The sequence below is a fragment of the Carcharhinus amblyrhynchos genome, chromosome 12 (genome assembly GCF_965287045.1).
Source record: "Carcharhinus amblyrhynchos chromosome 12, sCarAmb.v2.hapA, whole genome shotgun sequence".
Taxonomy (NCBI): Eukaryota; Metazoa; Chordata; class Chondrichthyes; order Carcharhiniformes; family Carcharhinidae; genus Carcharhinus; species Carcharhinus amblyrhynchos.
The window spans coordinates 3,156,817-3,170,149 of record NC_137335.1 but is presented as its reverse complement, the minus strand read 5'-3'; the positions used below and the strand labels follow the sequence as shown (position 1 = coordinate 3,170,149).

Sequence of the window (13,333 nt, the reverse complement as noted above, 5' to 3'; positions counted from 1 at the left end):
ACAAGTAGGCTCACATTAACACTGCAATGAAGTTACTGTGAAAATCCCCTAGTCGCCACACACTGGAGCCTGTTCGGGTACACTGAGGGAGAATTTAGCACGGCCAATACACCCTAACCAGCACACCTTTGGATACCAAGGGGCAATTTAGCATTGCCAATCCATCTAATCTGTACGTCTTTTGGCCGGGAGGAAACCCACGCAGATACGGGGAGAACATGCAAACTCTGCACACACAGTGACCCAAGCTGGGAATCGAATCCTGGAGGAAATCTCAGTGAGTAGCTCAGATCATTGGCCCTTCCAGACTCCAATAGGGGAGGGATGACAAATAACGAGAGAAATATAAAAAGATAGTTAATGAGACCTACAAATAAAACATCACAGCATTTTTCAAATCCCAATTTTAAAAGATTATATATTCTTCCATGCAATGTGGGGCAGCATGGTGGCACTGTGGTTAGCACTGCTGCCTCACAGCTCCAGAGACCTGGGTTCGATTCCCGGCTTGAGTCACTGTCTGTGCAGGATCTGCACATTCTCACCGTGTCTGCGTGGGTTTCCTCTGGGTGCTCCAGTTTCCTCCCACAAGATATACAAGTTAAGCAGACTGGCCATGCTAAATTGACCCCTTAGTACCGGGGGACTAGCAAGGGAAATACATAGGGTCACAAGGATAGGGGCTGGGTGGAATTGTAGTCAGTGCAGGCTCGATGGGCCAAATGGCCTCCTTCTGCACTGTAGGGATCCTATGATATCGTATGTTCCTTTGGCCTTCCAATATGCTAACTCCACAAATTGGCACCACTGTTGAAATAACATACTTGAAACCTCAACTCCAGGGGTAAATTTCCAAAATATCATCTACACATACAAGCGTAAGTTTGAAGCCAAATGGTGGAATTTTCTTTTCATGGGAACGGAACAATCGCTGGCTAGGCCAGCATTTATTGCCCATCCCTAATTGCCCTTGAGGTGTTGGTAGTGAGCTGCCACCTTGAACCGCTGCAGTCAGTGTGGTGTAGGTACATCCACAGTGCTGTTAGGGACAGAGATTATCCCAGTTGGGTGATTTTATACCTAGACAGGTCCTTTCAACAAAATCACTGCCATGACTCTCATTAGCAAAGTCAGTGTAAGTTAAGTCAAGCCAATCGAAGTATTCTTGATGAAGTGGTGACCACTGTCTTCTGAAGGGCAAATAAGAATCGGTAACAAATATCCCTCTCACATCATCAAATCCCTACAGTGCAGAAGGAGGCCATTTGTAACAGACTGGGAGAGGGTAGGGGTGATAATCAACTTCATCGAGTCTGCACTGACAACACTCCCATCCAGGCCCTATCCCCTTAACCCTTTGCATTTACCTGCTAGTTTTCTTGATGCTAAGGGGCAATTTAGCATGGCCAATACACCAAACCAGGACATCATTGTGGGAGGAAACCGGAGCACCCGGAGGAAACCCATGTAGACATGCTACCCAAGCCGAGAATTGAACCCAAGTCCCTGGAGCTGTGAGGCAGTAGTGCTAACCACTGTGCCACCGTGCTGCCCCACATCACTTGGAAGAATATATAATCTTTTAAAATTGGGATTTGAAGAAATGCTGCAACTTGTAGGTCTCGCTTACCATCTTTTTATATCTCTCTCCTTATGTGTCATCACTTCCCTATTGGAGTCTGGAAAGGCCAATGATCTGAGATTTTTTCCCGTTGAATGTGTGAGTGCAGCCCCAACAACACTTTGGCACCATCCACGACAACAAAGGTCCACTTGATCGCCACCCCATCCCCACCTCTACCATCAATGCACAGGGGCAGCACCATCTAGAAGGTGCAGCAATTCACCAAGGCTTCTCCAACAACACCTTCCAACACCTGTGAACTCTACCACCTTGAGAAACACGGAAGTGCCACCTTTCCCTCCATCCCGACTTGCACATACACTGACAGTTTGTTAAAATCCCCGTCTGCACGGTTAGAGAACCTTCACCGCGTGGGCAGCAGCTGCCACAGAAGGTAGCTCACTACCATCTTCTCAAGGGGAACTGGCTGTGCCAGCAACAGCCATCTCTCAATGAATAAAAACACAACAATCTTTCAACATGCGTTATCAGTTGTGACCAACCAGTTTCCAAAATGATTCCATTTGCTCAAAATGATTTATGTCAGTTTTTCATCCCCTGAGACACAATACCATCAAAGTCTCATTCAAAGTTCAAAAAATTCATCCAACTACACTTGTAACTGGACTATCATTGAGTCCTTTGACTCCAATTTGTGATCAAATAATCATGTTGTGTCAATAAGATATTGCCTCCTTACTTACTTGTTCAAAAGAAATAAAACTTCAACCATAATCTCAAACTGACATGCTTTTTTCATTCATTCCTGGGACATGGGCATCGCTGGCAGTCCAGCATTTACTGCCCATCCCTAGTTGCCTTTGGAGGGCAGTTGAGAGTCAACCACATTGCTGTGGCTCTGGAGTCACATGTAGGCCAGACCGGGTAAGGACGGCAGATTTCCTTCCCTAAAGGACATTAGTGAATAGATGGGTTTTTCCGACAATGGTTTCATGGTCATCAGTAGATTCTTAATTCCAGATATATTGTAATGAACTCAGATTCCACCATCTGCCGTGGTGGGATTTGAACTCAGGTCCCCAAAACATTAGCTGAGTTTCTGGATTAATAATCAAGCGATAATACCACTAGGTCATTGCTCCCCTATGAGAATCAGCTATGACTATCTTCACTGACATCCATTTAGTAAGAATCAATAGCTCAGAATAAAGAATGAATGTCAGTAAGTACGAGGATGGTGAAAGTTAATGATCTGCTCTTACTGTGTGCTGCCCTGAAGAAGGAGCATGGGCTTAGGGTGGCACGGTGACACAGTGGTTAGCACGGCTGCCTCACAGCGCCAGGGACCCGGGTTCAATTCCTGGCTTGGGTCACAGTCTGTGCAGAGTCTGCATGTTCTCCCCACGTAAGCGTGGGTTTCCTTGGGGTGCTCCAGTTTCCTCCCTGAGTCTGAAAAACGTGCTGGTTAGGGTGCATTGGGCTGCGCTAAATTCTCCCTCAGCGCACCCGAACAGGCGCCGGAGTGTGTCAACTAGGGAATTTTCACAATAACTTCATTGCAGTGCTAATGTAAAACTACTTGTGACAATAAATAAACTTTAAACTATACCATAAAGGCTATCATCCACACTGAAACAGCTCAGGTCTAAATTATAACCAATTGTGAGGATTTCAGATTGTTCCATGAAATATTATCTTCTATTGAACCCCAGCTCATGAATCTTGAATGTGAAATTGAAAATTAAGACAAATGCAAGCCAATGAAGCTTAGTTTAACTCTAATGGGAATTCCAGATCACCAGTAATAGGGTTTGAACTGTGTTGCGTTCTCAATGAACAAAGAGAAAGTTTTGCGGTGCTATCATTAGCAGCTCATAATGAGACGTTCTTCAGAATCATATCGATAAGTATTGCCTCTTCAATGTTACCCCACCGACTTCAGCCCAAATTATTCAACGGCCAGTCGATTAAGCAAGAGGTTGATAGGGCAGGACAGGGTTCCAACTATTCTGTGTAGCACCGTGGCACAGTGGTTAACACTGCTGCTTCACAGCGGCAGGGACCTGAGCTCAAGACCTGGATGCAAATCCTGGCTTGGGTCACTGTCTGCGTGGAGTTTGCATGTTCTCCCCGTGTCTGCGTGGGTTTCCTTCAGATGCTCTGGTTTCCTCTTACACTCCAAAGATGTGCTGGTGAGGTTGATTGGCCATGCTAAATTGACCCTAGTGTCAGGGGTACTATCTAGGGTAAATGCATGGAGTTATAGGGATAGGGTTGGGTGGGATTGTCGTTGGTGCAGACTCATTGAAACATAGAAGATGGGAGTAGGAGGAGGCCAATTGACCCTTCGAGCCTGCTCCGTCATTCATCATGATCATGGCTGATCATCCAACTCGATAGCTTAATCCCGTTTTCTCCCCATAACTTTTGATCCCATTCGCCACAAGTGCTATATCCAGCCGCCTCTAGAATACAAGACTCGCTGGGCCGAATGGCCCCATTCTGCATTGTAGGATTCTATGATTCTGCAATCAGCCATATTCTCTGTATTGTCATCACAATTGGATCCTTCCCAGGTCGGAGACCAGGCCTGAGGGTAAGAGCTGTTTCGGTCTGTCAGCAAGTATTAGATGCTGCAAACATTATCACCACAAGCATCCAGAAACAAAGTGTGTTGGAAAGTGTTGACGGTGCTTTAGAATAACGTCAAATTCATCAATGAACAGCTCCGCATCGATTATCATTGAATGATACAGCACACAAGGTCATCATTTGGCACGTTGTACCTGTGCTGGCACATGGGAATAGTGCTGGTTTTATGGGGTGGAGAAGGCCAAAAGGAGAATTGATGGAGGTTTTTAAAATCATGACAGGTTTAGTTAGAAAAAATAAAGAGAAACTGTTCCCTATAACTGGAGGTTCAATAACAAGAGCGCACAGATTTAAGGTGCTTGGTAAAAGACCCAGTAACGATGGGAGGAAATACCTTTCGTGCAATGAATGGTTAGGATTTGGAACGTAAGGGTTTAAGAAATAGGAGCAGGAGTAGGCTAGTCGGCCCATCAAGCCTGCTCCACCATTCAATCAGATCACAGCCACCCCACTTTCCTGCCTGCACCCCGTAACCCTCAACATCCTTGTCAATCAAAGACCTGTCTAACTCGCCCTTGTGTATGTACAGTGAGCCAGCCCCCACTGCACTCTGGGGGAGAGAATTCCAAACTCTATTGATCCTCAGAGAGAAGAAATTTCTCCTCATCCGTCTCCCATGGGAGAGCCTTCATTTTGAAACTGTGCCCCCTTGCTCTCGATTCCCCCACAAGGCGAAACATCTTCCCAGCATCCAGCCTGTCAACTCCCTCAGAATCTCATACGTTTTAACAAGATCAATGTACCAACTGATGGGGTTTTTAATATTCATTTATGTGATGTGGGCATTGCTGGCGAAGCTAGCATTCCAATTGCCCTTGAGAAGGTAGTGGTGAACTGCTTTCTTGGGACTACCACAGTGCTGTAAGGGAGGGAGTACCAGGATTTTGACCTAGTGACAGTGAAGGAATGGTGATATATTTCCAAGTCAGGTAGTGTACAGTTTGGAGGGGAATATACAATTGTGGTGTTCCCCACGTGTCTGCTGCCCTTGTTGGGGGTTTGGAAGGTGATGCCCAAAAAAATTTGGTAAATTCCTGCAGTACATTGTGCAGTTGGGTACACACAGCTGCCACTGTGCATTGATGGTGGAGGGACTGAATGGTTATGGATGGGGTGCCAACCAAGCGGGGCTGCTTTGTCATGGACGGTGTTGAGCTTCTTGAGTGTTGTTGGAGCTGCACCCATCCAGGCATCATACTCCTGACTTGTAGATTGTGGACAGATTTTGGGAGGTTAGTTGGCACACAATTCCTGGCCTCTAACTTGTTCCAGTAGCAACACGTCAAATCCAACTCAGTTTTTGCTCAATGGTGCTATGCGAGAGTTGGTAAGTTGCTGCAATGCATTTAGTGGTTCTACTGTGTGCCAGTGGGGGGGGAGAATTATTTTTTATGGTGGTGAATAGGATGCCAATCAAGTAGGCTGTTTTTCCTAGATGGTGTCAAGCTTCTTGAGTGTTAATGGACCGAGCTGCATTGGGGAGTTTTCTATCACACCCCTGACAGGGACTTTATAGATGATGTAAAGGTTTTGGGGAGTCAGGAATTCCAGCCAGTGACCTGCTCTTGTAGCCACGGTATTTATATGACTGATCCAATTAAGTAGTCTCACACTGCTCCGAAAGCTCGTGCTACCAAATAAACCTGTTGGACTTTAACCTGGTGTTTTCAGACTTCTTACTGTGCCCATCCCAATCCAACGTTGGCCAATGAACATCATGGTCCAATTAAGTTTCTGGTCACTGGCTGCCCCAGGATGTTGATAATGGGGGGGATTCAGCGATGGTAAAACCATTGAATGACAGGGGAAATGGTTAGATTCTCACTTGTTGGAGCTGGTGTTTGCCTGACTTTTGTGTGATGTAAATATGAGTTGGCACTTAATAGGCAAAGTCTGAATTTTGTCTCGGGCTTGATGTATTTGGACATGAACTGCTTCAGTATTTGAGGAGCCGTGAATGATTCTGAACATTGTGCAATTTTCAGCAAACATCTCCATGCAAGGAAGATCATTGATGAAGCAGCTGGAGATAGTTAGGCCTAGGGCACTAACCCTGAGGAACTGCTGCAGTGTTATCCTGGGAGGGAGATATTGACTTCCAACCATCACAACGATCTTCCTTTGTGCTAGGTGTGACTTCAACCAGCAGAACGTTCTCCTCGATTCCCATTGACTCCAGATTAGCTAGGGCTCCTTGATGGTCTAATGCTGCCTTGATGTCAAGGCCAGTCAGTCCCACCCCACCTCTGGAGTTCAGCTCTTTTGTCCATGTTTGGGCCAAGCATGTAATGAGATCTAGACCCTTGCCAGCTCAAATTAGCCATTGCTCACTCTATTAGTCACCCTCTGAATGATAATCATTCTCTTTGAGATCAGATGCCATTGGGGTATGGCATTACGCAACTGTGTTGAACCCTTGAAACAGCTTGGCTTAATGTTTGTCTTTAAGACTGCACAAACTGCATAATGACTGCATTTAGGGCAGCACAGTGGTTAACACTCACAGCGCCAGGGTCCTGGGTTCAATTTCTGCCTTGAGTCACCGTCAGTGTGGAGTCTGCACGTTTGTCCCATGTCTGTATGGATTTCCTTCAGGTGCTCTGGTTTCCTCCCACAGTCCAAAGATGTGCAGGTTAGGTTGGTTGGCCATGCTAAATTGATCCTAGTGCCTGGGGGATTAGCGGGGTAAATATGTGATGTTACAGGGGTAGGGCCTGGGTGAGATGGTGATCAGTACAGACGTGATGGGCCAAATAGCCTCCTTCCGTACTATAGGGATTCTATGTACCATGCTTCACTCTGCAATTGTTGGGGGGAGGTGGGGGGTGGCAGGGGAGTGTTGCTCTGATCTGAAAAGCCTGGAAAAAGAATCCCAGCTTTCAATACTGACGTCACAAAGTATCCAGTTTTGAAAAAATGACTCATTTGGTGCAGAGGACTTAAGGCATGAGATGGCGAGAGCTCCCCCCATACACTGAGCTCCTGATTTCAGCGGTGCTGCGCTGAGGAGATGTTAAGCCACACTCCACAAGAGAGGAAATAACTGATGGAATAACCCTGGGCAATAATCTTACACATCAGAGCATCCGGTTTCATTAGTGGCCTGGGAGGACATTAGCTGACTGCCTTGCCTCTCAGGGCTCATGTTTGCAAGGAAACCCAAGAACAGCAGTGGGCCTGAAAGGGAGCTGGATAAACAAGTCAGATGCTAAAAACGGCTTTCCTCTCAATCCTCTAAAATGTTTCTTTCTCTCTCTTTATACTGGACAATGTGCACCAGGATGATTCACAGGCCTCCTCCCAACCCCTGTGACAACTGAAAATGCAAAGATATCTTTTGAAAGTTGTGAAAACAGCGCCGTTTGGCTTCCGCTCTCTCCACCCCCAACCTGGATGATAAAAGCAGTGAGTGATTAAGTCATACAGCAGGTACCAGATTGGGTTACTGATGACTGCAGAACTAGCTTGACATGCGCTGGGGTAAGTGGTCGGAGCCCCAGGAATGGGAAGAGAGGCCTTGGGGTGGGGAAGGGAAAAATCAGCGAGGGTTCCTGTCTTTGATTGCCGTTCATTAACTTCTGTTTGGGCACAGGTCAGCACAGGGTCAGCGCGGTGGCATCTGAACCTATCACAGCTCAGAGACTCGAAGGCAATCAGATTGCACAAAGGGCCACAGGAACTTTTCTCCATTAGAGAGGGGGGAGGGAAGAGAGAGGGAGGATTGGTTAATATCGCTTGAGGGGCACCAATCCACTAACAGGGTGAGAAGGAAGGCTTCCATCAACTGTCGCAGCCGGTGCAGGGATTGAACCCACACCACCGGTGTCATCCCAAACCACATGCAAGCCATCCAGCAAGCTGAGGTATACATGGCATGTGCTGATTGGGCTATTCGGGCACCTGCAGGGTGTGGCGTCGCCAAGGGGCCATCAGACAGAGTCCAAACCGGAGGACACACCGAGCAGAAAGTGCTTTTTTTAACTTATTCGTGGGACGTGGGCATCGCTGGCTGGGCCAGCATTTATTGCCCATCCCTAGCTGCCCTTGAGAAGGTGGTGGTGAGCTGCCTTCTTGACAGTTAAGTGGCTTGCTAGACCATTTCAGGTGGGAGTCAACCACATTGCTGTGGCTCTGGAGTCACATGTAGGCCAGACCAGGTAAGGATGGCAAATTTCCTTCCCTAAAGGACATTAGTGAACCAGATGGGGTTTTTCCGACAATGGTTTCATGGTCGTCAGTAGATTCTCAACTGCGGGGGTTTTCAGTGAATTTAAATTCCACCATCTGCCGTGGCGGGATTCGAACCCGGGTCCCCAGACCATTAGCTGAGTTTCTGGATTAACAGTCTAGCGATAATACCACTAGGCCATCGCCTTGTCTATTCTCACTCTAAACTCCAGAGAATACAGGCCCGGTCTGTTTAACATTTCCTCGGAACAATTCTTCCATCCCAGAAGTTAGTTTGGTGAATTTTCTTTCCACTACAGCAAGTATATCTTCCCTTGGGTAAGGGGACCAAAACTTCACACAATGCTCCATGTGTGGTCTCGCCCAGGCTCTATATAATTGCAGTAAGCTGTCTTTACTCCTATACTCAAAGCCCTTTGACAATGGCTCACTTGGAGATAATATTTAATAGATTTGGATACACTTGGCCACTTATTGGCCTTACCAATGATGGCATCAAATGTAATGCTACAAAGGAATCATAGAATCCTTACAGTGCAGAAGGCGGCCATTTGGCCCATCGAGTCTGCACCAACTCTCCAACAGAACATTCCGCACCCCCCCAGGCCCTTTTTCCATAACCTCACATATTTACCATGCTAATCCCTCTAACCTACATGTTTGGGATACTAAGGGGCAATTTAGCTTGGTCAATCCACCTCGATAGCTGAGATAAAGAGAAAATATTTCCGTACCATTGGCAAATCTGTTTTTCTGAATGCCTCAGTTTAACACCTCATCCAAAAGTCAACACCTCTAACAGTGTAGCACTCCCTCAGTACGGCACTGGAGTGTCAGCGGATAACTCTGTGCTCAAGCATTGGAGTGTAATTTTGAACATGGAACTTTCTTGGCCTTTTGGGTTAATATTGACTGTCAGATCAAGCCCAGGATGGCGGTGCAATGTTTTTTTTCTTGTCAGCTTGGATCTTGTTCGTCTCTCTTGTGTGGATTTCAATTGGATTTTGAACCAAGCAAGCACGGAATGGGTTCGGGTTTGCCCAGTCCACTCTGAGCATTGGCTTTGGAACTTCAAGAATGGAGTAAAAAATAAAGAAAATCTTTGTGATTCAGAAGCAAAGGTGCTACCCCCAGAGCCACAGCAAAGGTGTAGACCAAGAATAGCGTCAAGCTTCGCTACAGTGAGTCCCACGAGTGTTGTGGGGTGTGGGCATCACTTGCACACAAGACTTACAACTGAATGAAATAGGAATGAATGCCCAGAATCCCTGGAGCCGTACTTCAGCTGCAGTCAATATTTCATGAGTTAAGGTGGGGACAACAAAGAGCCTGGAGATTTATAAATGCCCGAATTTTTCTGGATTAATATTCTCCAAACCAACAAGATCGACCACTATACGCATATCAGTTGTAGCTGAATACTACCTGGTAACAACAGTTAGAGTATCACTCTTCATTTAAAATCATTCCTCTTTGTATGACAATTTAAATATAATTCAAAATGGATTGGCAAAGATAAGCTATAGACCCTTCAATGCCTTTTAAAGAACTTTTTGCCAGTCAGTATGCTGCATGGCACCAGTGAGCTAATGCAAATATATTTCTCTGCGATTTCCATCTCCGTTGAAGGTTAAAGTTCTGACATTTATTTAATAGTGTTACAAGTACAAAGAATAAAGAACAATACAGCACATGAACAGGCCCTTCAGTCCATCAAGCCTATGTAATCACGTTGTTCTATCTAGACGAACTGCCTGTATCCCTTTATTCCCCATCTGTTCACGTGCTTATCCAGGTAAGTCTTAAATGTCGCTAACGTTTCTACCTCAACCACTTCTCTTGGCAGTGTATTCCAGGCCCCCACCACCCTCCGTGTAAAAAAACTTCCCCCTGCACATCTCCACTGAACCTTTCCCTCCTTACATTGAACTTGTGCCCCCTTGTAATTGGAGGCTTACTGTATGAGTTACTTAACACTACAGTGAAGGCACTGTGAAACTCCCCCAGTCGCCACACTCCAGCGCCTGTGTACACTGGGGGGAGAAGTTAGCACCTAACCAGCACGCCTTTTGGACTGTGGGAGGAAACCAGAGCACCTGGAGGAAACCCACTCAGACATGGGGTGGAAGTGCAGGCTCCGCACAGACAGTGACCCAAACCGGGAATCAAACCCAGGTTTCTGGTGCTGTGAGGCACCAGTGCTAACCACTGTGCCACCCCACTAAACACTACAGGCGCCTACAGTTTCAAATAAGTAGCTTCACACCCCCACTAAAACAGCGGAGAAAAGAATTTCAGACAAAGTATTATTATTCTTACACTGACGTCCCATGGCATAATGTTAGTGCCAAGATTTTGTTTGGCTCCAACTTTAAAATTGTCTTTATTTCCAAAACATGAGCCTTCTTTTATTCTTTACATTCTCCTAAAGTTAGAGTCAAACATTACCAAACCTGATCATAGTAAAGCCAAACAAACTGTAGCTGGTGAGGGAAGTAACCCAAGTTCTTTATTAACAAGACAACAGTTTGTTAAAATAAACAAAAAAACGATGACAGGTGAAAAATATTGCAGAGATGTTTAGTAATGAAAAGAGAATCTCATTTGATCCACCGCACCTGAATTCCAAGGCTGAACCAGTTAGTTAGACAAGCACCTATTAGTGACTAACACACATCAAACTCTACCTTCAAAGTAACTTCAAACCTGGCCATGTTCCCCAAGCAATCCCAACATCTCGGCCCCCTCTGACAGGTAATCAAAGTCTACAGCAAATCCACACCAAGCCATGCACCAGGAGATTGTCACAGGAGCAGAGAGTAAAGCTGGGAAGAAGAACTCGAAAATCAATCAATAAATATTAATGCCTAATTCATCTTTTAACGTAAAACGCCCTTAAAGTGGGGCATCAGAACTATCAGTTATTAATAATGAAAAAATAGTCTTAAAAGGTTGGAAAATATCACAAAGTAAACTGATTAGTTTGGTTACGACAGGAAAGTCCTATTTGAATTTAGTTGTCAGTCAATCCCAGCATTCAGTGTCAATTTATTTACCAGATAATGGCTCGCCCAGTGAATGGCTTGAGGATGATTTTCGCCTGCGTGACTTGAATACAGTTACTATTGGGGACTTGCCTGCTCGATTAGATTGGTCAATCATTGGTTGGACTATCCTTCTTCTGGCATTTATGAACCTGTGCAAAAGGGAAGTAAAAGAGAAGTTACATTGAAGTAGTTTTTTTTTTAACAAAGAGAACATGCCAAAGTGATAACAATCATAGATTCTCACAGTGCAGAAAGAGGCCATTCGGCCCATCAAGCCTGTACCGCCTACAATCCCACCTAGACACTATCCCCACAACCCCCATGCATTTACCCTAACCAGTCCTCCTGACACTAAGGGGAATTTACCATGGCCAATCCACCTAACCCACACATTTTTTTGGACTGTGGGAGGAAACCAGAGCACCCGGAGGAAGCCCATGCAAACACAGGGAGAATGTGCAAACTCTCCACAGGCAGTGACCCAAGTCGGGAATCGAACCCGGGTCCCTGGCGCCGTGATCTTCAACAGCAGTGAACAGAGTGGGTACATGCAGCCAAAAGAGAGAGCGCTGGAAAATCTCAGCAGGTCTGGCAGCATCTGGGCAGCATGGTAACATGGTAACACAGTGGTTAGCACTACTGCTTCACAGCTCCAGGGACCTGGGTTCGATTCCTGGCTCGGGTTACTGTTTGTGCGGAGTTTGCACATTCTCCCCGTGTCTGTGTGGGTTTCCTCCGGGTGCTCCGGTTTCCTCCCACAATCCAAAGATGTGCGGGTTAGGTTGATTGGCCATGCTACATTGATCCCTTAGTGTCCTGGGATGCGTAGGTTAGAGGGATTAGCAGATAAATATGTAGGGATAGGGGGATAGGCCTGGGTGGGATTGTTGTCGGTGCAGACTGGATGGGCCGAATGGCCTCTTTCTGCACTGTAGGGTTTCTATTTTTAAGGAGAGAAAAGAGCTGATGTTTTGAGTCCAGGTGACCCTTTGGCAAAGCTTCCAGAGAATCATCTGGAGTCGAAACATCAGCTCTTTACCAATGCTGCCAGACCTGCCGAGATTTTTCCAGCATTTTCTCTTTTGGTTTCAGATTCCAGCCTCCGCAGTGATTTGCTTTTATCGAGTGGGTACATACAGATTCTCGGAACAGAGACGCGAGCTTCCCCTGTCTACAATTTGCTTCCAACGTCCGCACTGGATCCCTGTAACCTCTGCTGACCTGCTCCGAGTGCAAGCTCAGGGGTGCTAGTTTTTGATTTATGTCCTTCTGGTTTCTTTTTTGCGCCACAGCTGGGCATTTCCATTTCATCTTTCAGAGAGGGGGCATAATTAGACATTCCCAGAAACAATACCCAACACTGCGCTCCCTTCTCTTTTCAAGACAAAATAATGGTGGCTGATAAAGAAATTTCGCTCATATGAGCATCTGTTGCCTCACCTAATTAGTGAAGAATCTCCCCTTTGTTCCACTTGCACTACAATCTTCAACCCACTCTCCCCATTCCTTCTAGGCTACTAACTCCATTTTAAGGCTTGTGTTAAGAAACGAACCGCAGTGGTATGCCAGCAAAAAAAAAACGAGAATGTCTGGAGTTTTTATCACCAGTAACTCATACTGCTGAGGGAGATCAGCGCAAAGCATTCCATTTAAAGCTTCTGTCTTTTCCTCCCCTACCCTTTATGTAAAGTTAGGGTCAAACAGAGGTCACCGCTATACAACCACTGACCTTCCAACTCCAGTTTTCAGTAAAGGTTTACAGCCAGATCCGCAACAACACACACAAAAAAAATCCCCCCATAAAATCTTTCTGGGGAAGGCTGATGTGGCCAAGGGGCAGGAAAAAGAAGGATTTTTTTTA

At 45.9% G+C, this 13,333-nt stretch overlaps 1 protein-coding gene across 4 annotated transcripts in view; it reads right to left on the bottom strand.

The window, feature by feature from the left end:
* Positions 1-13,333, bottom strand: part of LOC145350738 (homeobox protein Meis1) — a 227,484-nt gene that overhangs the window by 29,094 nt on the left and 185,057 nt on the right. For all 4 annotated transcript variants that reach the window (XM_080199986.1, XM_080199984.1, XM_080199987.1 and 1 more), the window contains one exon: positions 11,482-11,621. In XM_080199986.1, coding sequence (XP_080056112.1) covers positions 11,482-11,621 — 140 coding nt within the window. The remainder of the gene's footprint in view (positions 1-11,481; positions 11,622-13,333) is intronic.